The sequence below is a fragment of the Periophthalmus magnuspinnatus genome, chromosome 11, assembly GCF_009829125.3.
Source record: "Periophthalmus magnuspinnatus isolate fPerMag1 chromosome 11, fPerMag1.2.pri, whole genome shotgun sequence".
NCBI classification, from domain to species: domain Eukaryota; kingdom Metazoa; phylum Chordata; class Actinopteri; order Gobiiformes; family Gobiidae; genus Periophthalmus; species Periophthalmus magnuspinnatus.
The window spans coordinates 18,755,766-18,780,791 of record NC_047136.2 but is presented as its reverse complement, the minus strand read 5'-3'; the positions used below and the strand labels follow the sequence as shown (position 1 = coordinate 18,780,791).

The 25,026-nt window shown below is 38.0% G+C and overlaps 1 protein-coding gene across 2 annotated transcripts in view; it reads left to right on the top strand.

Moving 5' to 3' along the window:
- The window catches only part of septin7a (septin 7a), a 57,686-nt gene that overhangs the window by 13,662 nt on the left and 18,998 nt on the right, over positions 1-25,026 (top strand). For both annotated transcript variants that reach the window (XM_055225291.1, XM_055225290.1), the window contains exon 3: positions 11,020-11,126. In XM_055225291.1, coding sequence (XP_055081266.1) covers positions 11,020-11,126 — 107 coding nt within the window. The remainder of the gene's footprint in view (positions 1-11,019; positions 11,127-25,026) is intronic.

Sequence of the window (25,026 nt, the reverse complement as noted above, 5' to 3'; positions counted from 1 at the left end):
CCTGTACCTGCACAGGAAGTGGGACTCAATTGTTGGGGTTATGTCATGTCCTGTACTCGAGGACCATGTGATTCAACTTCGGGTATGGAAATAGGCGCTTTGGTTTCACTGATGAAGAGATAGGACACCGCAATGTTCATATCTTAATTTACAAAACCCCTAAATAAAAATAAAAAGATAATGTATAGCGGGTTAATACAAACATTTTAAGAGTAAGTCTGACAGCAGCAGTTTCAGAGAGAGGAGCAATGTTTTTTTTTTTCAATAGAAGGTGAAAAAAACAACAGATAAAAAGCAGACTATAAAGCAGATAAAAAGCAGAATTTTATATTTTGTGGGCTTTGTCTATATTGGAAAAATGGGTTATAGGCCACACCAGCAAGACAAAAATCAAGTATATGTCTTAGCATCCCTATTCAATTTGATCTATTCTCACTATATCACCTCTCTTGACTGCTAGTGGTTATTTGGTATTCATAGAACCATGGTTACATTTGTAACTGAGTTGTATTAATTTATTTGACCTTTTTTTTTAACCAGATTTAGATCACGCTCAGATTTAGATTGTTTTTACAGAGGAGCCTCATACATTGGTCAAATAGCGTTCTTCACCTGGGAATTAAACCCACAACTTTACAAAGGCCTATAATTTATTTGATACGATTTCTTGCATATTTGCCACCTTTTGTACATTTCTGTTTGTGCTAAAAGTTTAAAGATGGGGTACTATGCGAAATCTTTTTTAAGCCTTCTAATATATTATAATGTTGCTCTCTCATCAAAAACATGCCTGAAAGTTTTAGATGTCATCCATGCATGTTTGGAGTATTTTAGCAATCTCTCCCGGGCCCTATTTGAACCCTCCTTACAGTTTGCTGTAAGATTCTGTGCAATGCTCAGCCCACAAGTCTATGTCATCTCATGCTTCCACACGACAGTCTTCCATAAATACACAAAAACATGGTGTAAAAGTGTACACAGCTTGACTCTTGATCATTTTCAAGAAGACCAAAATGACTTCTCCCTCCTGTTCCAAATCAATAGGGCACAACCGAATAACCCCTCATCCCCACCCCTCTCTTCCTCCCTGGTCTGGGTCCTAGCAGCTGATGTCACATTGCTCAGACTGTCTCCATAGCAACTACTGCCGTTCGGTGCCCGCCCTGGAGTTTCCCCCCGCCTCGAGCGCTCACAGGAAAGGGGCTGTTATGTGGCAGTTTCAATGTGCAGCATGTAATTAAAGGAGAGGCTTAATTGGACGAACTGCCGCTGTCATGGCCGACCCGATGGAGCGATAGAGATAGTGTTGTGCTTTGCAGACGAGAGGGGAGGGGTCAGAGCTCTGGCCCACTGGGGAGCCACTGGCGCAGGAATTTATGGGATGTAATGGAATTCGGAGACGTGCATTTGACTCTCACAGTTAGAAAAGTGAGCAGAGTGTGTTTTATTGGCGAGTGAGAGACAGTGTAGAAGTTTTGATGGGGAAAGTACAGCTTGTTTCAACTATGACAAATAATAATGTAGAAAGAAATATTGGTCCTCTTCATTTTGTCAGACAGACCTATTTTAGCCATAATTTACAACCAAATTCAAACCAGATCTAAAATGGGACTTGTCAAAAAGATATTCTTGTTGTTTCATTAAAAAAAAAATTGAAAACTAAACCATTGGAACAGGGTAAAGGTGCATTATGTAACTTTTGAATAGTCTCCATTGTGATGTTAATGCTTTGCCTGGATTTTTTTGCTGTATGGCATTCAATTTTATTTTGCATTTATCCAGTTATTGTGCTTTTATTGCAAAAGAAATGCCATTGTGAGTAGGCTTACCTCTCCACGGATCTGGCCTGTTACATGACCTACTGGCAACACTTACTTGTAGTTTAGTGATCAGATAATGTTTATATTAGTTTTAAAGAAAGAAAATTAGTTTAAAGAAGGATATTTTAGTTCTATGGGGTACCAACAGCTAACATGTTATCTTTTATTGTTTTGAAAATGCTATATTCGGATTAACGTAGTAACATGTTTTATAAATTTCACTTGATGCTCTGAGTCTCCTTTCCCTTTGTTGTCCACATTAAGTCAATCCTCCTTCAGAGCGCTATCTCAACACAATCTGCTTGCATCCTGACGTAGGCTTGTGGGCTGAGGAATGGACAGAATCTTCAAGCTAACCATAAGGAGGGTTTGAATAGGGCCCAGGAGAGAACGCTAAAATACTCAAACTTAAAACTTCTTCAGGTATGTTTTTGATGAGGGAACAACATAACACGCCAGAAAGCTAAAAAAAATCTAAATTTTGTGTACCTTTTAATCGCACCATTGCATAATCTGGTTTATATGGCTGGAAGGAAACTGCACAAATGTCTTCTTAATAGCTCTATAAGAAGTATTTTGATGTATGCCACCACAAACTTTACAGATCATAAATATACAACGCAATTAGTGCCAGGCTCAGTGACTAATGCAGTGTTTTTGTCACAGTAAAAAACAGAGACACATTCTTCACAAGTTAAGTGTTGTATAACCGGAAAAGTGGCAGGACTTAATGAGTTTGAGGAATAAAGACAAAGCATCACAGAACCTTTTAATGATTTTTATTTCATATTTGTTATAGTGTTGTCATAATACTAAAACTCTAAATGTTATTTTGCTGCCAAGGAATAAACTCGATGCTCAATACTGATTCCGATACCACGATAATGAAAAACTCTTTCTTTAGACAAGAGAATGTTATTTTCAACATTAAATCGTAGTACCTTTTTTGTATTACCATATGGCCTTATATTAGTCTATGTGTCTTATACTTGTTTTGATACAGTTTAAGATGTAAATATGAGTATCTAGATTGGATACTAGTTTTCATATCGATTAATATCTGATTTTAGATACTTCTGACAACCATAATTTGTTAAACCAGGCACCCAGTTATAACATAGACCGCATAAACAAAACAACTTGGCAGAAAGTTAGCAGTATGTATGGTCACCAATTACATTAACAGATGTGTTCTTTAAATGGCAATGCTACTAGGCCTGTCACGATAACAAATTTTAAAGCATAATGTATCGCTACAGGGAAATATTGCGATAAACAGTAATATTGAAGCTTCTTTATGCCACTAACACAAAGCAAGATTACCCCAGTAAACCAGTTTTTAAATAGACAGTATCATTAAAAGACCTGAGCTAGAACAAATAAACAGCCGAAGGAACCAATAATCAGCCATAGAAGTTATTTATTCAACTTTCTACAGCTTAAATTGTATTGTAGTACATGAAAATTCCTAAAATGTTCCCACTATTGCAAAGAAAAGGTACACACGATAAATATTGAGCCCCAAAGATTACTGTTCCAGCTTTCATACATTGGACAATAGGCCTGTCATGTCATCAACAATTACTATATTGACTTAAAAGCGTCTTTTACTAAATAGACTGTTTGAGCAAAACAAAAGACACAACTGCTTCTGTAACGGTGTATGAACCACAGTAGTTGTATCGACCCATCTGTCTTGATTGTGTGCACTAACATGTTCGTGTGGTGCGCTCCCCTTTGACACGCTGGTGAAACTGGGCCATCCACGCTGTTGGTAAAGTCAATATTTGGGAGTGATTTCCACTTTGGCAGCAGTGACCTTGATGTTTGCCACTGCTGCCAGAGCTTTGAATGTTTCACAAAGAATGTCCCATATATATATATATATATATATATATATATATATATATACACACACATATATATACACTGGGCTTTTAGACAGGACAATCCGACAGCAGCAGGCTCGAGGTAATTAATGGATGGTCGTGCCAACAGATGTAGTATATGTCACACCTTTGTTATGCTTTAGGCTAGTGAAACTTTTACTGTGTATTTGGGTTTGGGGAAAGTCCCATTTAAAGACTGAAGATGATTTGTGCTTTCATTCTTCTGGTTAGAAGTGGGCAGATTATTGAAAAAAACTGAAACACTGATTCAGTTTAGTTCAGTAATGTAGAGCTTAAAATTAATATGAAAAAAGTATACCCTTGTTAAGAAGTTTACAACTAAAATGATTTCACATTGGTCTGAACTAAATCTTAAAGATAGTATTTTACTTTTATGGAGTATTAATTGCTAACGCATAACATATTTAGATCATCATGTTGCCTTTTATTTTTCATTTTTGACCCTCGCCTCTCTTTGCTCTCCATGTTAAGTCACTCCCCCTTCAGAGCTCTATCACAATGCAATCAGCATGCATCCCAGTAATGAAAAGGGAAGTAACAATATCCAAATCTCACGGTGCAATATTATTATGGTATGAACCTCACATACCATAATATTGCAGTATTGTGGGGACAATAATTAGCCTAGTAGCTATAATAGCCAGTCATTTGTCTTCATTTTTTAATGCCTTTTCTAAAATGCAAAATACTCATTTGTTAAGAACAATAACAATTTAAACAGCCTGGTGGAGTAGTAAAAAAGAAAGTCTAAACAACTAAACTATATTTAATTACGTTGCCATTTTATAGTTTGAACACTTTCTTGTTCTATAAAACACTTTGAATAAGGCCCTTTGTTGTTGTGCTCTACAGACAAACTTGTCTACACAATAAATAAAACTGCAGTAAAGTTTATATTTGTTTTTTTTGTCAACATCAGAAAACATGTGAATTACTGGTTGTGTTCTGCAGCATAGCTTGTGCTGTTGCTGTGAAGTTTTTTAGCCTGGACTACTTTTTATTTTTCATGCATTTGTGTAACTTTTCTGTGTGTCATTTTATCAAACAAGTCCCCACGGTGCTTGTATATATTCCTTTTCTCCTTTAGCGCTTGTGGTTTTGTCAAATCCAAAATGCATCTGGGACTTAAAAGTAGTAGGGGCATGCAGGGTCTCTGCGAAGAAGGGGGAATGGATAAAGAGGAAAGATGAGCTTCCATCTGCATGTTGTTGCTGTTAACATGACATTGGAAAGCGTGCAGTGTGTGATCCTATTGGCTCACACAGTGGATCTGACAAGTGAGGCAGTGCAAAGGATCATGGTATATGTTGTCATCTAGTTTTAGAGTGAAGACGTTTTCACACTCATCCAAGCCGCTTCTTCAGTTCTGGTCAGATTGCAGTTTGACCCTGTTTTATATCTGAAGGGAGGAGCTAACTACACTGAAACTAACACACCTATTTGTTTACAGTTTGTTTGTTTGATAGGTCTATTGAACTTTACTAAGTGTGAACTGAGCCTGAGCCATATTTTGCATAATCCTCAGACCCCTAGCGGGTGCTCTCACACCTATTAACATACTGGCTAACACTGTTGTTTTCCTTGTTTTGATTTAGGTCTGAGGATTGTGTTATAAATAGGAGATAAATTATGTCTACACCCCCCATTCCTGTTCAAAGATGAATTGTCTTTCCTAACAAAAATTGCATCTTTAACTCCCCTCATTTTTCTTTGGCTAAGAAATTTAGATGTCATCCATGCATGTTTTGTATTTTAGCGATCTCTCCCAGGCCCTATTCAAACCCTCCTTACAGTTAGCGCTAAGATTCTGTGCAATGCTCAACCCACAAGCCTACATCATCCATGCTTCCACACAACAATTCTCCATAAATATACAAAACTGTACACTACAACTTCACAAACCTGATGTGTGCAGTAGTTTAATTATGCTGCACGCTGATTGTGTTGTTATAGTGCTCTGAAGGGGGAGTGAATGAGTGCAAGTAGCAAAGGGTGGTGGGGCTCGGCGTGTCAAAAACAAAAACTGAAAGTTGGAATGCATGCTAATACATTGTTTTTGGTGACTATAGCATTTTCAAAACAATAACATGTTGATCTAAATATGTTAGGTGTTAGCAGTTAATACCCCATAGAATAAAATGCCACCTCTTGATTAACGATTATGACTGAAAAAACAAATTTATCAATAACCAATGAACAACCAGGGATTCTTTGTGCTTGAGCCGACATTACAGTGCAGTGGTGCAAGTTGTGCAACGTACAATGTTACTCAATAACTCATGTTCGTATTTTGGTTAAATAAAACCCATATGCATTTTATCATTCATCTTTACTGTTGTAGACACTGGATATAGTTGTCAGATTCCAAGTGGTTTTGTTCAGAACGTTCTGGAAAGAGGGCAGAGAGTTAGTGGAGTTATAATTTTGTTTGTGGATTGTTGTTTGTATTAGGTAGTGACTTTTGGCTCTTTTATGGGATCCGAATCTCATTCCGAACAGCTGTTCAAAAGATTGGCTCTTTTGGTATTTATTTACATGACAGAAACCAGTGTGAGAACTCATTTTATCTACAAACTAATCAGAGATCTAATCAGAGCTCTGATTTGTTTAAAACTGTTGTGGGGATTGAGAGTGGGAGAGTTTATCAATTGAAATGATGCAGAATCAGAAGTGAAATGTTGCACTGCCATAATGATCATTTTAAAACTAACTGGTGTTCTGATGTCATATATTTTTGTTTTTGTTTTTTATTCACAAACCTCTCACTCATGTTTTCTGCTCTAGTTTTGTGCTGATGCTTGTTTTGGTTCAGTGTTAATCAGTTAAAAATGCATAAAAATGAAAATGAATGTAAAGTAAATAAGTTGATTGAGTTGAGTTTGCTGTAGCAGTTTTTTCCACTGTTTTGCAGTTTTAGAAGAACTTTTGCAACTTTCATAATGATGTAGTGAAATGAATGAGCCATTATAGTGTAGCCTTTTCAAACCAAACTTTCCCTGCTCTCACTCCAGTCTCTCCACTGCAATGGGAAGTACCGCTGAATAAAGCCCATGGTTTACACAGCTGCTGGAAATTTCCTTTAAAGGAAGTATGCTGGCTGCTAAGCGATCCGAGCCACGAGCTGACGACCTCCTCCGTAAGGCCCAGAGATGCTCAGCTCAATGGGCTTTTATACGGTCAGCTGGTCCCAGGGGCTGTAAAATGTCCACCAGTCTGAGGTGACCTAGCTGCACCTCCACTACACCAATGAAAGTATATATGAGAGGAGAGAGCAGTGGAAAAAGAGGGGAGAGGTAAAGTAGCACCACCCACCCACATCCCGGGCCTGAGAATGCTCCAGGGCCCTTTGCCAGTGTGAATTCTAGCCACTCCTAAACAGCACTGATGCAAACGATTTACTTTCAAATTCTGCTTTGCACCGTTGAGTTAAAATTGAGGGCTGCTCGTGGTGTACAGTCTGAAACAAATATTTTACACCAGGATCAAATATGATGCATTTGTTTAAACTGTGTTTCTTAAACATCCAGAATACTAACATGCTTTGGCAGGTTAATTGGTGGGTGGCTTTTAATTGTCACTAGTTTCTCTTTGTGTCTCCATCTATCATCTACCCAGGATGTATGAGTCGTCACAGTACCCTAGTCGTCACATGACCAAAATAGCAGATTGTCACAGGGTACTATCATATTGTGTTATGTTTACGTGATTCCCTGCTCTATGGTCAAGTACATACACTGCCCACTGCTATTGGTCAACCTCCATCATGCTCTGAGGGAGTGTGAGGTAAATATATCAAATTACTGGTAAGAAACAGCAAATACCTTTAGTTACCTCTTAAAGACTTTATGAAAGCTACTTAAACATTATGATATAGCTGAAGTCATGATCTGGCTCTAAGAAAAATGTACATAATTTCTTTTGACCCAGTATTCAGATCAGAATAATTATGGTCTTCATGATCTCCACTATGAAAAATAAATGTGTAGGTTCTTATACTACCAGCTGTGCCTCCTGACTTCATTAGTATCAGAACGGTGTGTGAGTTGAAAGGTCAAATTTAATTTATGAGGCTAGGATCAGTGTGAGTAGCAGGGCACTGATGTCTTTAATGAGCCAGGACCAATGAGCCTGGGGTCACCTCAGCACAGCTAATGTCAGCACCCTGCAGCAGGCCGTCCTGAGGAACACTAAACACTAGAGTCTGCCTCTGGAGCGTCTCACTCAGCTCTACAGGATAGACTCAGATAGGGATACACAATCCAATACTGGTTTTGGATGGTGGTGCCGATCCTGAAAACTTTGCTGGATTGGATACCAGTTTCCAAACATCAATTCAGCTGATACACTGGTTGGACATAAAATTGATGTAATAAGAAAGTCCCTGAATGTTTGAACTTTTATTTATAGAAAACTGTTACTTGATCGATAAATAACAGCTACACCACACATCTGGATCAGTCTTATTTTTGTTTAAAGGAAATAAATACCATTTTCAGTACCAATATTAACTGATACCAGTGCAGTTACTTAAAATTGTAGTATCGACATCATTAACGGAACTGAAATAGCTGGACTAATGCATCCCTAGATTTAGATTAGGAGCTCCATTTCACTGGGCTCTCGGTTCCTGCTGTTTTCATTGGTTTTCCAAATTGAAGTGGGCATTTTTATCACTTGTGTTTGAGCCACAGTTTGCTGAGACCACAGCTTCTCATGGTAGCTATCAATTTGAGTGAATAAGTGATCTCCACTGGCCTCAACTCTGAGTAATGTTTCTGCATTCTGGCTTGTTTCATCATAAAGCAGCTATAATCGGCCAGACATTTTTCAAACGCTCATCACAAGATAAATGCGTCTCCTTCCTCTTGGAAAACATTGGTGCTGTAGACAGAACTGCCTTTGTGCAGCTGGTCTTCATGTGGCCGTGCTCTTCACGGGGGATGAGTATATGAGTGTGTGTGTCTCTGCTCTGCTCTGTCCGGACACAGCGCTCTGCTCTGCAAAGGTCAAGAACAGCTTTTGGCAGTAGTGCCAGGCTGTCCTGAACGCCTCTTCTCCCCGACACTGAGCCTTTTGTCAAACGGCTCCTCTCCTCCCATCACCTCCAGCTTATAGACACATGGAGGTCTGGCCCAGCCATCTCCTGCAGGGCCTCCCAATGAGGAAGTGCTCTTCTTATTATTAGTGAGCTGCTTTAGGTAGCTGGTGGCACACACTGTTAAAGCAGACCTATTATGTAGAATCAACTTTTCAGAGCTTTTAACCATGTAATAGTTGTTTCCCCTCACCATTTACTCACTGTATTTGCTCAAACATGCACAATTCACTCCAATCTTTAATCGCTTATTTTCAAGACGCCGTATTGCCAATCAAACCCCCATTCTCACCACCACAGGTATGTGCCCAGAGCTCTCTACTTACTTTGTTCTCCAATTTGAATCAGTGATACATTTAAGATTCAGCAGCATTGCGTAGCCATTGTGGTACAAATGGGGGGAATAAATCTGCTATTCGCTAGCTTGATCTGCATCTATCCATTCGAGGTGCTGATTACTTAAGGGATCTTTGTTGTGATGACATTTTTGGCAATGTCTGCTCCCCTTGGCACCAGAGTTTTCTAATGCAGAAATCAGCGTACTTGTTTCTTTTATTGAGTCGTTTTAGATTAATATTGTAATTTAAAATGAAAATGCACATGCTGTTCTTAAGGTCAAAATAAGTTCCCTATGTACTGTCTACATCAAATCAATGTAAAGCTTTTCATTGTCCAAGAATCAGAAAGTGTGCGATTAGCATGGTAGTTGTTTGCATTACCATGACCACAAACTCCAATCTGACCCTTGAAAGCTGTGAAAAGTGTTTATAAATTCATCACAGTGAAAAATTAGGAGGCTTGAAATGCTTTAGGTAAGTGAGGAATAACTTTGGACTACAGCAAACCGTTTAAAATGAACTAGTTCTGTTATTCTAATGGATAATACTTGATATACCACACACACACACACACCCACACCCACACCCACACACACACACACACACACATATTGGACTTAAAAAAAAAAAAAAAATTAATACATTTATACAAAGCTGCTTTAGAGTTACACAGTTGCATTTTAAAAGGGGGGTGATTCCATTGATAATTTAACAGAGTGGCTGTAATCTAATCTTTGGGATTTGAATTTCCGTGTTGTTCATGAGAAATTTGTGCTGATCGTAGCAGTCCTTAACTTCCCCCTCCTATTCCCCAATTCTCTGATTAGATTCCTGAAATGCAGACAGGAAAAGAATTTGGGAGGACTGGCCTTCCCTCTACTCCGTCTGTCTCTTCCTTTGCCTCGTGTTAAAGCTTGTCTTACCCTTTTTAATGTAGACTTTTTAGGACGACCATTTCCTGTCCTGAGAAGGTCTGAATGCTAACCATGTGAAGAATGTGACTGGTAAAAGGTTTGGCAGTGGACCTTATAAACATCTGGAGATTGTGTCATGTTGCTCTAGGGTTGCACCATTTGGAAAAATATCTAAGTGCGATTTTGGATTGCAATTTATGTTTAATAATCTCTGCACATTTTAAGGCAAGGGAAGGCAAGTTTATTTGTATAGTACATTTGATACACAAAGTAATTCAAAGTGCTTTACAGAATAAGAAAGAAATTTAAATCACAATACAACAAATCAAAACCTAAATAATCATTATAAAATTAACATTAAAAGAGAAGAGTGCAAGACTGAGAGAAGAGACTGAAATACGAATTTACAAACTTAGCATGAGAACCACATTCAGAACATAAAGGGTTAGCAGGTTTTATGCAGAATAAAACTGGATATTTTGTTTGTGGCACTTCAAAAATCTAGCCTTCTTCTAGATTAATCAAAATCACAATTTGAATAGACACACTTGGCAAATCACAAAGATTGCAGTTTTTGAGTACCTTAATTTCCTCAACAAACAACAAATCCTGTGTTGTGTTTAGTTTGTCAGGTCACATATCGGTGTTTTTGTCAGTTCTTCTGGACACATTTGAAATGTGAAGTTTGAACAAATTCCTATTATTCAAACATAAATCCCAAATCTAATCACAATGGTTGTCAAAAAATCAGTTAGTTCAATATTTTTCACAAATTGTTCAGCCCTACTTTGCCATATGCTGTGTTCACTGAAATTGTGATTAGGATTATTCTTACAGTCCTATGTTGCTCCTCAGTTTACTGTCGAAAAACCTGATTTGAAACCCAGTGCTAAGCTAAGTAAACCCACTTGCTTATATGTGCCTTGTCTCTGTGTGTTCCAGGGGAGTCTGGGCTGGGGAAGTCCACTCTCATCAACTCACTGTTCCTCACAGACCTGTACTCTCCAGAATACCCAGGACCATCGCACCGCATCAAGAAAACTGTACAGGTACCACAATCACACCCAACACCGCTGATTCACTGTAGCTGCTGGCAAATGGGTTGAACGAATCACACCCCAAGTACAAATCATGATGCCAAATGGACTAACGTATATCACTGCACTCATTAAGCTTATTAAAATTGCAAAATGTTCTATGGGTGTTGGTCAGCCTCTGTCATCATCAGGGTAATTGACAGGTGAATTTCATGTACCTGGCCAACCAGAACCACACTCTGACAAAAATGTACAAAGACAAGTGGGTCTGGCACCGTTTCTTTTCTCCCAGATTTGAGTTGGGTGTGATTGACAGGTGAAATAACCAGATTAACCAGAATTAACCCATCAGATAGACGCATAGTCCATTTGTGTCAAAACATGTATGTAGGTCTGTAAATTAGGCCAGTGGTTCCCAAATTACGGCTACTATGATATTTTCAGTGGTATAAATTAATGAATTAATTGAATTAAATTAATTAAATTAAGGCACCCTTGTTCACACATCACATCCAATTTGGGACTAAAACCTGGGTCTAAACCTTGGACTAGAGTAGGCCCAGACAAAACCAGGACCTAGAATAAGATCAAACGTTAGCACTAAAACTGGGGTCAAATTAGGACCGATATTATAATATAACGTGACTCTTAAATGTCCAAATTGTTTTCCCTGGGCTATTTTTGGTCTTCTCAATAGTTCACAGTACATTTGGTTTGTGTGTTGTTTTTGTGTTGCCTCTTGCTGTGCCGTTGCCACCCAAGTGTCAGTGTTAGTGAGTGAAACCGGTCCTTCCGCTGTAACAAAGGCCTGTGTGCCAAAAGCAAACACCGGTTATAAATTTAAATTGGCCTTCGTAATCATAACGTTATTTTAGGGAAACTGCTTGTTAACAGCTAGCTGGTAGTTCTAAGTTTTAAGCTGTAAAATCACTTGCTCTGAAATACGATGATTGACAAGTTTAAAGCTATATTGCAGAAAATGGTTGCTTGCATTATGTACCTTTTTAATATATTTGTTGTCTTGTGAATTGTTTTCAATGTATTGCTGCTGAGAATATGGTGGTAGTTGATTTTTTGTTTTCCCCCTTTAATAAAAAAACCCAAAAAAAACTAAAAGCAACAATACTTCCATGCTGCTGAACTGATGAAAACTCTACATAATAACTTGACTCATCCGGAACCAATGAGTTTAGGCCTACAGATAGACAAGGGCTCGCTGTTCACAGCCTAATCTTTTATGCTGGACCAGGAACAGCGGCAGCGGACTGCCTGAATATGTAGGTGTTTGGACCATGGGAGCTCCGGGTCAGAGAGTACTGAGGTATAAATCTAACAGAGGGGCTATTGTATCACTGAACAGGATTTTATTATGGACTGTAAATACAAACAGACCACCACAGCGAGGGCAGAGCTGTTAGATATTTCACATGGTACAGTTTGAGGAAGAATTTGTTTATTGGGGCTGAGGATGCACTCTTGAATTCCTCTCTGCTAGATACTGTGTACTTGGCCCAGTCACAACTGAATGAAATTAGCAGGTTTCAACTTTAGATGGTGCAATATGTAACCAAGTATGGAGTGATTTGGTGAATGCAGTGACATCCTGTTGAATGCAGCTTGATGCTCAGTTTACTTTCCCCCAAGTCTTTCTGTGTGCATGTTTTTCCTGTGTGTGTGTGTGTGTTTCATCTAGGCACTCAGATTTCCCCCATCAACCCAAAGCATGCACAATAGGTCAAATCTTCCAATTAAGATAATCCTGACCAAGTCTAGCTCAAGGTCAAAGAGATGGGTCACTGAGCGCTGTGCTGCGGTGCCCACTGCTTCACTATATCCTTACTTCATCCCTCAATACCGATGTGTCAAATGCAGAGGGCAAATTTCTCTGCGAGGACAATAAAGTACACCCTAACCTTTATTGCTCAGTGCCTTTCAGGCTTTGACTGGCAGCTAGGTTTAAACAATCATAATGAGATGTGAAATTTCAGACGAAGCAGCTATTTCCTTGCTAAACTCTTACAGTCACTATAAATGACCAATAAGAGTTTTGTAAAGTGGTGAATTGTGATAACATTGAAATGATGGTCTCAGCTTCAAGTGAATTAAGAGCATTTTTTTTTTTCCCACCAGCCTTAGCTGTGCTGTTTATATTACAAGAAATTGTGTTTTTATGAGAACTAGGGATGGGCGGAATATTGGTTCCAGTATAGGTATCGCTCAATATTGATACTCGATACCAATATTTTTTAACAGATTAATAAGTCGAAATGGAAGCAAATGTGAAAAGTTAATTTGCGATTGTTACTTTAACTTAAGATGCTTTTGTCCATCCATCCATTATCTGCTTAGCTTGCTGCCCCTGGGTTCCGGGGGCAGCAAGCTAAGCAGACTTCCCAGACTTCCCTCACCCCAGACACGTCCTCCAGCTCGTCCAGCGGGACACCAAGGTGTTCCCAGGCCAACCGATAGACATAGTCCCTCCGTGTCCTGGGTCTTCCCCGGGGCCGCTTTCCAGTGGGACGTGCCTGGAACACCTCCCCAGAGAAGCGTCCAGAAGGCATCCGGAAGGCATCCGGAACAGATGCCCGAGCCACCTCAGCTGGCTCCTCTCGACATGGAGGAGCAGTGGCTCTAACTCTGAGCTCCTCCCATGTGACTGAGCTCCTCACCCTATCCCTAAGGGGACGCCCAGCCACCCTGCGGAGGAAACCCATTTCGACTTTTATCCGCGATCTTGTCCTTTCAGTCATTACCCAAAGCTCATAGGTGAGGTGACCATAGGTGAGGGTAGGAACGTAGATTCGTAAATCGAGAACTTTGCCTTTCGGCTAAGCTCCTTCTTTATCACAACAGTCCGATACAGTGACCTCATCACTGCAGATGCTGTACCGATCCACATGTCAGTCTCACGCTCCATCCTCACTCATGAACAAAACCCCAAGATACTTGAACTCCTCCACTGAGATGCATTTGTGTGTGAAATATTGGTATCAACCTGCCAAATATCGGATATTAGTATTGGCTCAAGAAATCCATATCAGCCTATCCCTAAAAAGAACCTACTAACTAGAAAATCAAATTGAAATACTGTAATAAGTTTGAATAATTGTCTCCTGTGAAGTATTGGCTTTTTTGACTATTGCAAAGAGATTTACGTCTAAATGTGTCTTTCACAAACTGGAATCTGCTGTTTGAAAATAGAGAGGAAACACATTTTTAGTCTTTGACGCAGAGGATGAGCCAGTTTGATTACGTTATGTCATGTATTGATAGTGAAAGTATGCAACCGGCCAACGGTCACATTATTGTTACAACTGCCAGGGCCAAAGGGACATCACGCCTTTAGCTTATGAGCTTACAGACTTCTTGTTTTGAAAATTAGTGACTGATGTATATTATCTTAAAAAGGAACTGAAATATATTGACTAGAATACTTACATCTATAGCAAAAGATAAATGTAACTTTGCTTATTTTTGGCTCAAGCTAAAAAGTATAGATGGAAGAATTTTATGCCACACTGTGGAAGATCCAGGCCAAAGTTTTTCATTGCAATAAAAACAACCAAACTGGGAAAAAAAAAGTTTTTTGCCAGTCTATTTTTGGCCAAAAAGTTACACACTGTCTTTAGCATTATCACTGGGTGTGTTTACATGCGTACTAGTATCTGTTGTTTTGAGTATTCTGATTGTGTGTGTTTCCATATAAACACAGGATCCTGGTGTCATTATCCTGAATAAGCCAGTATCATGGTTATGATCATGTTTTTTTTGAGTATCCTGGTTTTGTGTGTGTACATGTAAACGCAGTATCCTGATTTCAGTATCCTGAATAAGTCAGTATCCTGGTTATGAGAATCCAGGATCCTCTCACTGGGATATTTTGATAGTATCTAGGATACTGTGGCATGTAGATGCGGTATCCTGAGTTCTTGTCACTGGCTGTTGCTGTATGTGAACTGAAGTAACAAATATGGTTAGGGTAGCAACTTTCCCAAAACAATACAAACCTCTACCAGAACTTTAAAAAATATAAAGTCCTATGTTAGCAATATTGTCAAATGTTTAGATCCTTGCTATATCCATGCCATGGTTGCCATAGCTCCTCTAAATATCCATGAGACTCTGGTTCCTCATGTATCCAGGGATACGAGTATCCTGGTTTCTGAGTTCAAGTAAACGTCATATCCAGAATACTGTAACTGGGATAAGGCTCATAACCGGGAAACTTGTGCACATATAAGCATACTTGCTGATACCAATATTAGCACCAATATATTGCCCATCCCTACAACAAACATGTCTGGCACTTCAGAGTAGAAAATGTCATGTTAAATATCCTATATTACACAAAATGGACTCTGGAGCCATGTTAGAATGTTGTCACCTCCTTAAAAAGATACTTGAAGTAGTTTTTTTGTTGACACATGTTGACACTTGTTGACACATGTAACCCCTTATTATTAGTCTGTCTACATCTCCAAAGGCCAAAATACTCTGTTCCACCTTGTGATGTTATTTACCGGTAGTTTTCAAATTAACAGCTACCTTTTACCTTTTAGTTCAGTAGAAATTGGCAATTGAAGGGCTGAAATTATCCAAATTTGTAGTGAAGTTAAAAAACACAGTGGAGGACAGTGTGTTGCAGGGATTGATGTGTTTTGTTTCATTCACACATGTTTAACACAAGTCCAGGTCTGTTTTTGATGATTAAACAACATAGCAATAACATAGATCAGAAAATAGCGTAACCAAGTAATTTATAACAAGAGAACTCATACCTCTGTAATAGCCATATTTGTCTTGTTATTGTAGGCCTTATTTTTGCTTTATTTACTCCAACATAAACAGTATTTCCTGAGAGTAGATCACAGAGTTGAAAGTGCACACAGGAAGGAGATGACTTTCGGTGATGCTCCACATGAAATCTCTTCTATGACCTCACTCCTTCTGTCCACATCTGCCCATTTGATGCTGATGTAATTGTTTTTGGGAGGGAGTCGGTATGGAGCTAGTCTTGTAATGCCAAAACCATTCTGCAATAAATAATGTTACACCTTGGACCACGCCTGCCTGCCAGAGCTTTAGCATTGCGCCGCTAACCAGAGGAGTCACCGAGCACGTTTATCTGGGCCCCGTGCCAGTATTCAGGCACTGACGTCAGAGCAGACTGTGAGACTGTTGTTGCTCTATCACTACATCTCCTGAAACAAGATCTTTGAAAATAACATTCTTGTATTCACAACGATGCCGGGGATGTTTGATAAGATGTTTTAAAATTATAGCATTAGCGTTTCCCCATATTTTACACAAATCAGGTTAAAAATATATGTATTTAATCAGTAAGGTTAAATCAGTACTAAACAAACATTACTAATTGATGTAGGAGTTATAGCCTCTTGAAAAATTGAATTTCGGAGCTATGCAAAATTATAAAATTTAGCAAATGGTCTCTTTTTAAAAAATGTATAATAAAGGTGCTTTAGTACACAAAACTGATTCTTGTAAGCGTAATGCCATGTTAGAATGATGTTACCTCATCAGAAACATACCTGGAGTTATATTTACTTTCATTCACACATGTTTGAGTAATTCTTTATTATTAGTCTGTCTTAAATCTCATCAAAGCTCAAAATGCTCTGTCCCACCTTGTGATGTCACATAGTCGTAGTTTTCAAGTCAACAGCTACCTTTTACCTTTTTGTTTTGTAGAGATTGGAAATTTCAGGGCTTAAATTATCCAGACGATTCTAGTGAATGTGTGTGGAGTTTAAAAACACAGTGGAGTGCTTCCTGTATTACTCCATGACATCACAAGGTGGAACACAATGTTTTCTGATTGAAAGAACTAAGACTAAATATGGAGGGTTTGTGTTGAACATGTGTGAATGAAACAAAACACAACTCCAGGTATGTTTTTTTTTTTTTTTTTTTTTTAAATGAGGAAACAACATTACATCATAGATCAGAAAACAGTGTAATATGGGCCCTTTGAACAAGGCTGGAAAAGGAGTAGATTGGAGTAATCTTTTCTAAACAAAGGTACAGGGATTTCTTCACTCTTGTGCTTTAATTTGTCAGTCCATTCACATTTTATGTGATACCTGAACCTCATCTGACGCTTACAGACACATTTTCATCACATTCCAGACGGATTACAGGATAATCCAAAGAAAATATTGTGATTCATGCATCATCCACAACTATTTCTTCTTCAATCTGGGTTATATCATGTGACAACAACACATTTTCATTTAAGGATTATGGACAAACTGTAGAGCCTCATTTCAAATTTATTGGGAGTAGGGATGTCGATACCACTTTTTCCAAAATGAGAACTTTTGAGTACTTGCCGATACCAAGGACTGATACCAATACCAGACATTATTTTTACAGGTGTCTATGATTATTAAGAGATCCAATGTATTATTTAGACTGATATCTATTATGATTATGACTATGACTATTATCCAGTTCATTATGTACTATTATTACTTATTTGAGGGACCATTTTAAATTTCTGTAAAATCACTGTAGTTAGGGTAAAAGTCCAGTATAATTTTAAGAAGTACCTGCAATATGTACTACTCCGTCTTCACTGATTGCTGCTCCATGCAGTGGTATCTTATTTTTACCAGAGTCACACTTTGACCAATATGAACATGCTTTACCTCTTAAAAGTTCTGCTTTCTTCTGTCAATTACAGTAAGTCATATTGCATGCACAAGCACCGCTAGCACACCACTTAACCTGCTACTAGCGAAAATCCTGGCACAGCGCTGATATCCTTTGTGAACCATAAAAACCTTTAAGCACCCTAAATATTTTCATAGTCCATGTGACCGTCACATATGATTAAAGTTGAGCATATGTACAGAACACTTAATGTGCCTCTTTTTGGTCGACTCCTCGCTGTTCGCTGTTCAATGCTCAGCTGAGAGGTGATCTGTGAGCGTCAAATTAAGACGCGGCACAGTTAGAGTGGTATCGGTTCTTGGTATCAGCTGCACATTGACGAATATGAGTATGAGTACAAGTACTGTCACCTGGTATCGGACCGACACCCGATACTCGTATTGGTGTCAGCGTATCCCTAATTGTGAAACGATAGTGCCACTTCTATTCATCAATATGATATTGTGCTAATAATAGTACTGTATCAAACAGGGTCCGTGCATTGATAATTAAGGATGGGCCAATACAATATTTGGCCTGCTGCTTTGGCCAATAACCGATATTTGCCGAGCCTGATATTTAGCTGCTAAAATCCACTGAGAGGCCCATAAATTTATCTTAAGTTTAAGTAACAAACAAAAATGAACTTTTCACTTTTGTAATAATAACAAAATGTATTTATCTGGTATATAAATATATGTAATTATTTGTTACATGTTTGTGATAACGTACAGCCGGAGAACACTCTTATATTTCTATTTTTAATTATTTGTCTGTTCAAAAAGGGCACACAGAATGGGACAAAGCAAAAAAATAAATAAAAATTCTGTATTGAATATTGGCATTGAGTATTGTTATTGACCGATACCAATATGAAAGCTCTTTATCGATATCGGTCGATCCCGATACTTGAAAGAATATATCACCCATCCCTATTGACAATGACATGAATTTTACAAAACAGAAGTCCAAGTATTGGCAGGAACACTCATTAGCCAAGTACCACTTTCAATTCCTGTACCAGCCTTTGTTCTGTTTTACTTCCATATGTAAACCCTTTTTTGTGAGTACATTAATATCAGTTGGTCGACTCATTCAGAATTCCTGTACCAGGCTTTGTTCTGTTTTATTTCCATATATAAACCCTTTTTGTGAGTACATTAATATCAGTTGGTCGACTCATTCAGAATTCCTGTACCAGGCTTTGTTCTGTTTTATTTCCATATATAAATCCTTTTTTGTGAGTACAGTAATATCAGTTGGTCGACTCATTCAGAATCTATGCATCATTTACTTTGCTTACATTGTTCAAATCTAATCGTTTCCTTCCTCTCTTAATTCCAGACACCTCCCAGTCTTCATACCATAATGCATTTGTCTACAATAGCACATTCTCAGTCTTATACTGGCTTATCCCTTCACCAGTCATCAGTATGTAAAATTAACCTGACTTCAAAGCCACAGGTGTTGGGACTGTAGTAATGTGTGATCCAGAAGTCCTCTGTCTTCTGCAGAGGACACAGCTGCACAGTTTTATCTAGGCTGGCGTTTGAAGCCTGTAAGCTGATACTGTAACTGAAGTATATCGCCTGTACAGTATCGCAGAAAGGCCCGAGCGGATTAGGTTTGCTTGATTATGAGGGAAATATCATAATTTGTTTAAATATTGAAATGGTTATTAATGAATTGTCAGTTGTCCTGTAATAATAGTAGTGATGATTTTTAAGCCACTGTAGACGTGTCTTTGCTCTTGATTTTAAATGGTTAAACAAGCCCTCCATATACTAGACTAAATATTAAGGATATATCTGTATCAGTTTTTCAATATCTGATACCAATATTTTTTAGTGCTGCCCCCTTCTCTGTGTGCCCATGCGTCATTTTCCCAGATGGTCTTCAGTACTTCAGATTTGGTTAAATAATGGATATTGCATTTCAAATAGGAAGTGAACTCTGTTTTTCAATAGAAAGTTAATTGAAAACAGTCTCTCTTCTCTCTGTAACTGCTGCTGTCAGACTCGTCATTTTGGTCTTAAAATGTTCATATTAACCTGCTCAACATGATCCTTGTGTTGTTATTTTTCTATTGTGTCTGTAAATCAAGATATAAACATTAATATCTTACAAATCAGACGCCTTCTTTCCCCAAGGTTGCTCTCACTAGCATTAGCAACAGGTTTCATTGACAGCATTGCTAAGCGCCCGCTCCCTGCTAAACTAGTATTGCAGGTGGGAAAGAGCACTGGCTTCAACAGCCTCGCTCCTGATTGGCTCTTTGTTAATCTGACCATGAGTATGATAGCAACCAAATATGGAATTCGACTCTAAATTCACCCCTATAACTGACTCCAGCCAAATGAAGCCAATCGAGTCGAGCAAACACTCACTTAATCCACTTCTTCATACAGTCCATGGTATCGGCTCAAAAAAAAATCATACTGACCCAACCCTACTAGATATAAGTGTTGTTAAGGATGCTGCCAGGGGAACTTGTCAGGGACAGTTGTACCCATTTCCAGATTTTAAGTTGGGTTTGATCAGGACTACTATAGCTGGTGGATGTTTCCTACTGTGTGTGTTTTGGGTTAAGAAGAAACTGGAACTCAAACCTTGAACCTTCTTGATTTGAGCAATACGTGTTTTCATGATTAAAATTCAAGAAATTGCGCTTGAGTGCATGCCAAAATAATGTATGAAATTTAATTCATTAATGCTCTTGCAGCATCGTGTGAGGAAATACTCTAGTTGCAGTCTTGTGGGCGTTCCTTCTGGTTGCACAGTAGGCTAATCCTTCAGCTACTACTCCTGACCAACATCCTGGCTCCAGATCCAGAGAACGACTCCCAAGTGCCCTTAACAGACTGCATTTAAGCTTGGATAACATTTTGAGGATAAACAGAGAAACAAAGCCTTTATTACCTTACCTATTCTACCAATATTTTTAGTTTGATTTTAACTGAAAACTTTGAGTGTACATTGGATGAGTGGTGTGTGGAGGATTGGCTCTTCACCTGTTGTCTGTGATCTGCTGCTTTGCTCCAAATCTCCTCTAATCCTTACAAATGCTCCGACAGGCTCCGTCTGCTCTCACATGGCTGCTCAGCTTTCCTTGGTCTGTGTGAAGGCTACCTGCACATTCCATTCATACAGTCTGCCTCTTCACTGTCTTTATCATGTCCAATGGGATCAAGCTAAAGTATAGAGGAATATCCATCATTTAAAATGTGCAAATGGATTTACTGTTGAGTGTATCGAAATCGAAATGTAAAGAGACAACGCAAAAGTAACGTAAAGATATGATTATTTTGATTATTTACTTCAAAGTCATTTTACACTTCAGTTCATGAGGGAAATCCTTCAAATACTGTGCAGTTAATTAGTGAATGTTTATTTTTATTTATTTATTTATTTTTATTAACCCAAAATCATCACAACAACTTTAGATAAACATTATTATTATTATTGATTTGAGAATTGCGACTTGGTTTGCACTGTCATAATTTGAGCTCAGTTTTCTTTTTAAATTGAATTATTGTTTTGTCAACACAAAATTCTTAAAATTTCACAAGAAACGCTTATTTTAGCTAGTTTATTAGCTTATTTGATTAGCTAGGAGTATAAAGGTAGCCTATGGTCATATTTTCATAGCTATAATGTGGACCTAATTTGGTAGAACAGTTTTGTTTTCTATACATTATACACGCCCGTTTCCCCAGCCGTACTTTAAAATTGATATAAACAGCCTAGCAATGTCCAAACTTTCGAGCGAAGCTATCCAGAACTGCTGTTGCTAATCCATGCTAGCTTTGTTTACTATACAAATATAGCTTCCCCTGTCGTGTTTATGGCATTATCCACTTGAGACATTGGATTATGCTTCAGTTATCGTCCAGACTAAACGTACAAGATCATTGTTTACACAGAATAGTTAACTGAAATATAGAAGCTTGAAATCCACTGTGCATGTTTAACTTGCTAGTTGTTTATCCTTTGTCACGGGTACAATGATAAATATGAGACCCTTCTGTTCTCTGACGCACCACGCACCGCACCATAATTGCATTTCGTATAAGTACGGCAACATTTTTCCCATCCCATGCCAAAGAATGCCTTGAAAACCCATACGGAACGCTGCTATAATTGAATCCATTCCGGTTATTAAGGCCTAGAAAGCAATAGAAATGAAAATCAGGGACACATGGGGCCAGTGAAGACAAACAGCAGGATTGGGTTGAGTTTTTTGGGAGCGCACAAGGACAGTACTATTAGCCGCTCTTGTTAAGGCATGTTAGGCTTTTATATCTGGAGACTTGCAAGCACTTCACAGGAATTCAAAAGATTAGACGACAAGATAACATAGAGATTGATGCCACTTATAAACTCCACCGCCAGGCAAATGTAGATGTTTTGAAGCTGAGCAGACTCATTCAATCTATCTTCCACTTAAAATCTGTTTGTCATAGCTAAAGGGGGGGTGTATTTTTAGCATTTTGGCTAATGTAGCTATGGATACAAGAACAGTGCTGATATGATTTTGGGAACTTATAAAGGATTCCAAGCTAAGTTTTATAATGTTATGAGAATATATTATACTGTATTTTTCATACTTGGAACACTCTGTGCATTTCCTAGAGATTTAGTGAGATTTAGATTTATACCTGACTTGTTCGGAATTGTTTTAAATTGGCTATATTAGCATGATGTAATAACAATTAAATAATTTCTCACTTACATTATAACTATAAATAACCAGGGTGCTTACAATGCGTGAGTTCATAAGCACAGCTTTCAGAATCCAAAGTGTAATTTGCCAGTATTTACAGTAATGCTAACAACAACTAGCATGCTAAGTGGCCATTTCCTGATTCTCACACAGAATGCTTTATAATTAGCAGGGGTTAGTTTTTCAGACCATGCCAGATTTCCATCATTTGGGGAAAAAAAGAAAGAAAAAAGTAAGAAACAGGCAGACCAAAAATTGTTTAGTTATGAAATTAGACCTGATAAGATAGAGGAAATAAAAATGGCTTGGTGGAGGACCCCCGACCCCTGATTATTGTGAATTTCTTTAATCCATAACATTTGTACTCATGTCAGCTGTCTTTTAGTGTTAAAATAATAGAGAATATAAGTGATTTAAACGTGCCCATAAAAATATTGATCATAATTTTGTTTCACTTTAAGCTCTGAATTAGATGCCGACAGTACAGAGCAGACTTACTTTGACCTGAAGAACAGCAATATATTTACACTGAGGCAAGACAAATTTTGCACAAATGCTTGGTAAAATTGGGTACAGCTGCAACATGGATAAATCACTTACAAAATAGTAATAATGTGACGCATACTCCCTTAAAACTAAATGTTTATAGCTAGCTTTTATCACTAATGCCCCCTATCTACTCACTGTACAGATTATTGACGTGTTTTTTTGTTTTTTTCATGGACAATGCAGATACCATTTGTTTAGAATTTAGTGCAGCCAATGATCGATAAGCAGGGGCAACTTTTTTTTTATTTTCCTCAAATTATGTTATTTAAATGTTCTACAACCTCACCCACAGCTGTTTTTACTACAGACCCTTAAGAGAGTCGTATAGTCATTTTGTGCAATTATCTCTTCTTATTAAAGTATTAAAATAAAGCTTTGTGTTTATTTTTTAGGCACCATATAGACAAAATAGTGGCCTGTGCTGGAGATTCTGCTTGACCTATATGGGCCAGTATACCTGGCCGTGGTTTGAGCACATCTATCTCTATCTATCCATCTTCTGACAGTGTTTTCTCAAAAGCAAAACCTGGTAGCTTATGTTTTTAGATCCTTTACTGAATACATCCATACTTTGCTCACCTACTAAAATGCATGCACAACTCTATATATAATGCTATAAAAGATCTCTATAATGTTCCTCTGAAAAGCCAAAATTCCACTACTCTCCACATACATAGTTAGTCCCATTTCTTCTCTGCTTGACTTGGGGAAGCCTCAAAAGTGCAGGCAGTTGTGAGGTGAAATTTGATCATGTCTTGCTCCACATTGCAGCTAGAAAAGAATTTCACACCTGCCAGAAATCCACCCTCCACTTCCACTACATGCACACATGTAGACAGACTGTATGTAGGACAGGCAGGGCCATTCATGTTTCTCAAGTTCATGTTATTATGTTTCTGTAATATATTTTTTCTAACAACTATTAAAGAAGACATATTGTGCTTGTGTCTGCAGTAAGTATATAATCTACAACACCAGTGGATCATTATTATAATTTGCATATTTTAAGTCACATTATTTATCTAAAACTACTTAATAAAAGAAACTGTTTGCTGCCCAATGGGACCTGATGTCATCACCACAACAAAGAGCCGTCAAGTTTTAGGCTTCTCCGATAAACAACTGTACATCAGGCTAGCGGGTAGTAAAATGTTTTCATTTGTATTAAAATGACTACGTGACACTGCTGAATCCTACGCACATCACCGATAAAGAAAATCAAATTGGAGAAGGAAGTAAGCACAGAGCAGTGGGCGTGTACCGGTGGCAGTGAAAATAGGGGTTAATTAGCAATATGGCATCTTGAAAATAAGCAATTAAAGATTGCTCAAATCTGCTTGAATCACTCCAAATACAACTTTGGGTGACTAAATGATGAGGGGAAACATATAACATGGTTAAAAGCTGTAAAAAAGTAGATTTTGCTTAATAGGTCTGCTTTAATCAGATTGCAAGTAAAATATAGTGTTTTTGCAATACTAATCCTTGATTTTGAGAAAAGAAAGACTTGATACTCATTTTGATATCACTCACACTAGTTTATTAACTAAAGAATGTGCAAAATTCATCTTGCCCCAGTACAGATGTTTTGACCTTAAGAGTTACTTATACAATATATGCCCGCTGTGCACTGCAACTACTTGGAAAGCATTTTACTGCCCAATAATCAGGAAGTGCGCATTAGCATGCTAGGTGTTGTTAGCATTAGTGTCAGAATAAAGTTGTGAAAAGTGCTTATAAACTAATCACAGTCAATAAGTAGGATGCATAAGGCAAGTGAGGAATAAATTTGGACCAGTGTAAACTGTTTAAGTTGTTCAGTTACAGCACTGCCTTTAATATATTTAAGCCATAATCTAATAAAGCTGAGATTTTACAATCCTATATACTATAAACTATATTGTCTATAAAATGAAAACTATATTAAAGATGCTAAATCATATATTCACAAATTAAGGCACAGTATAA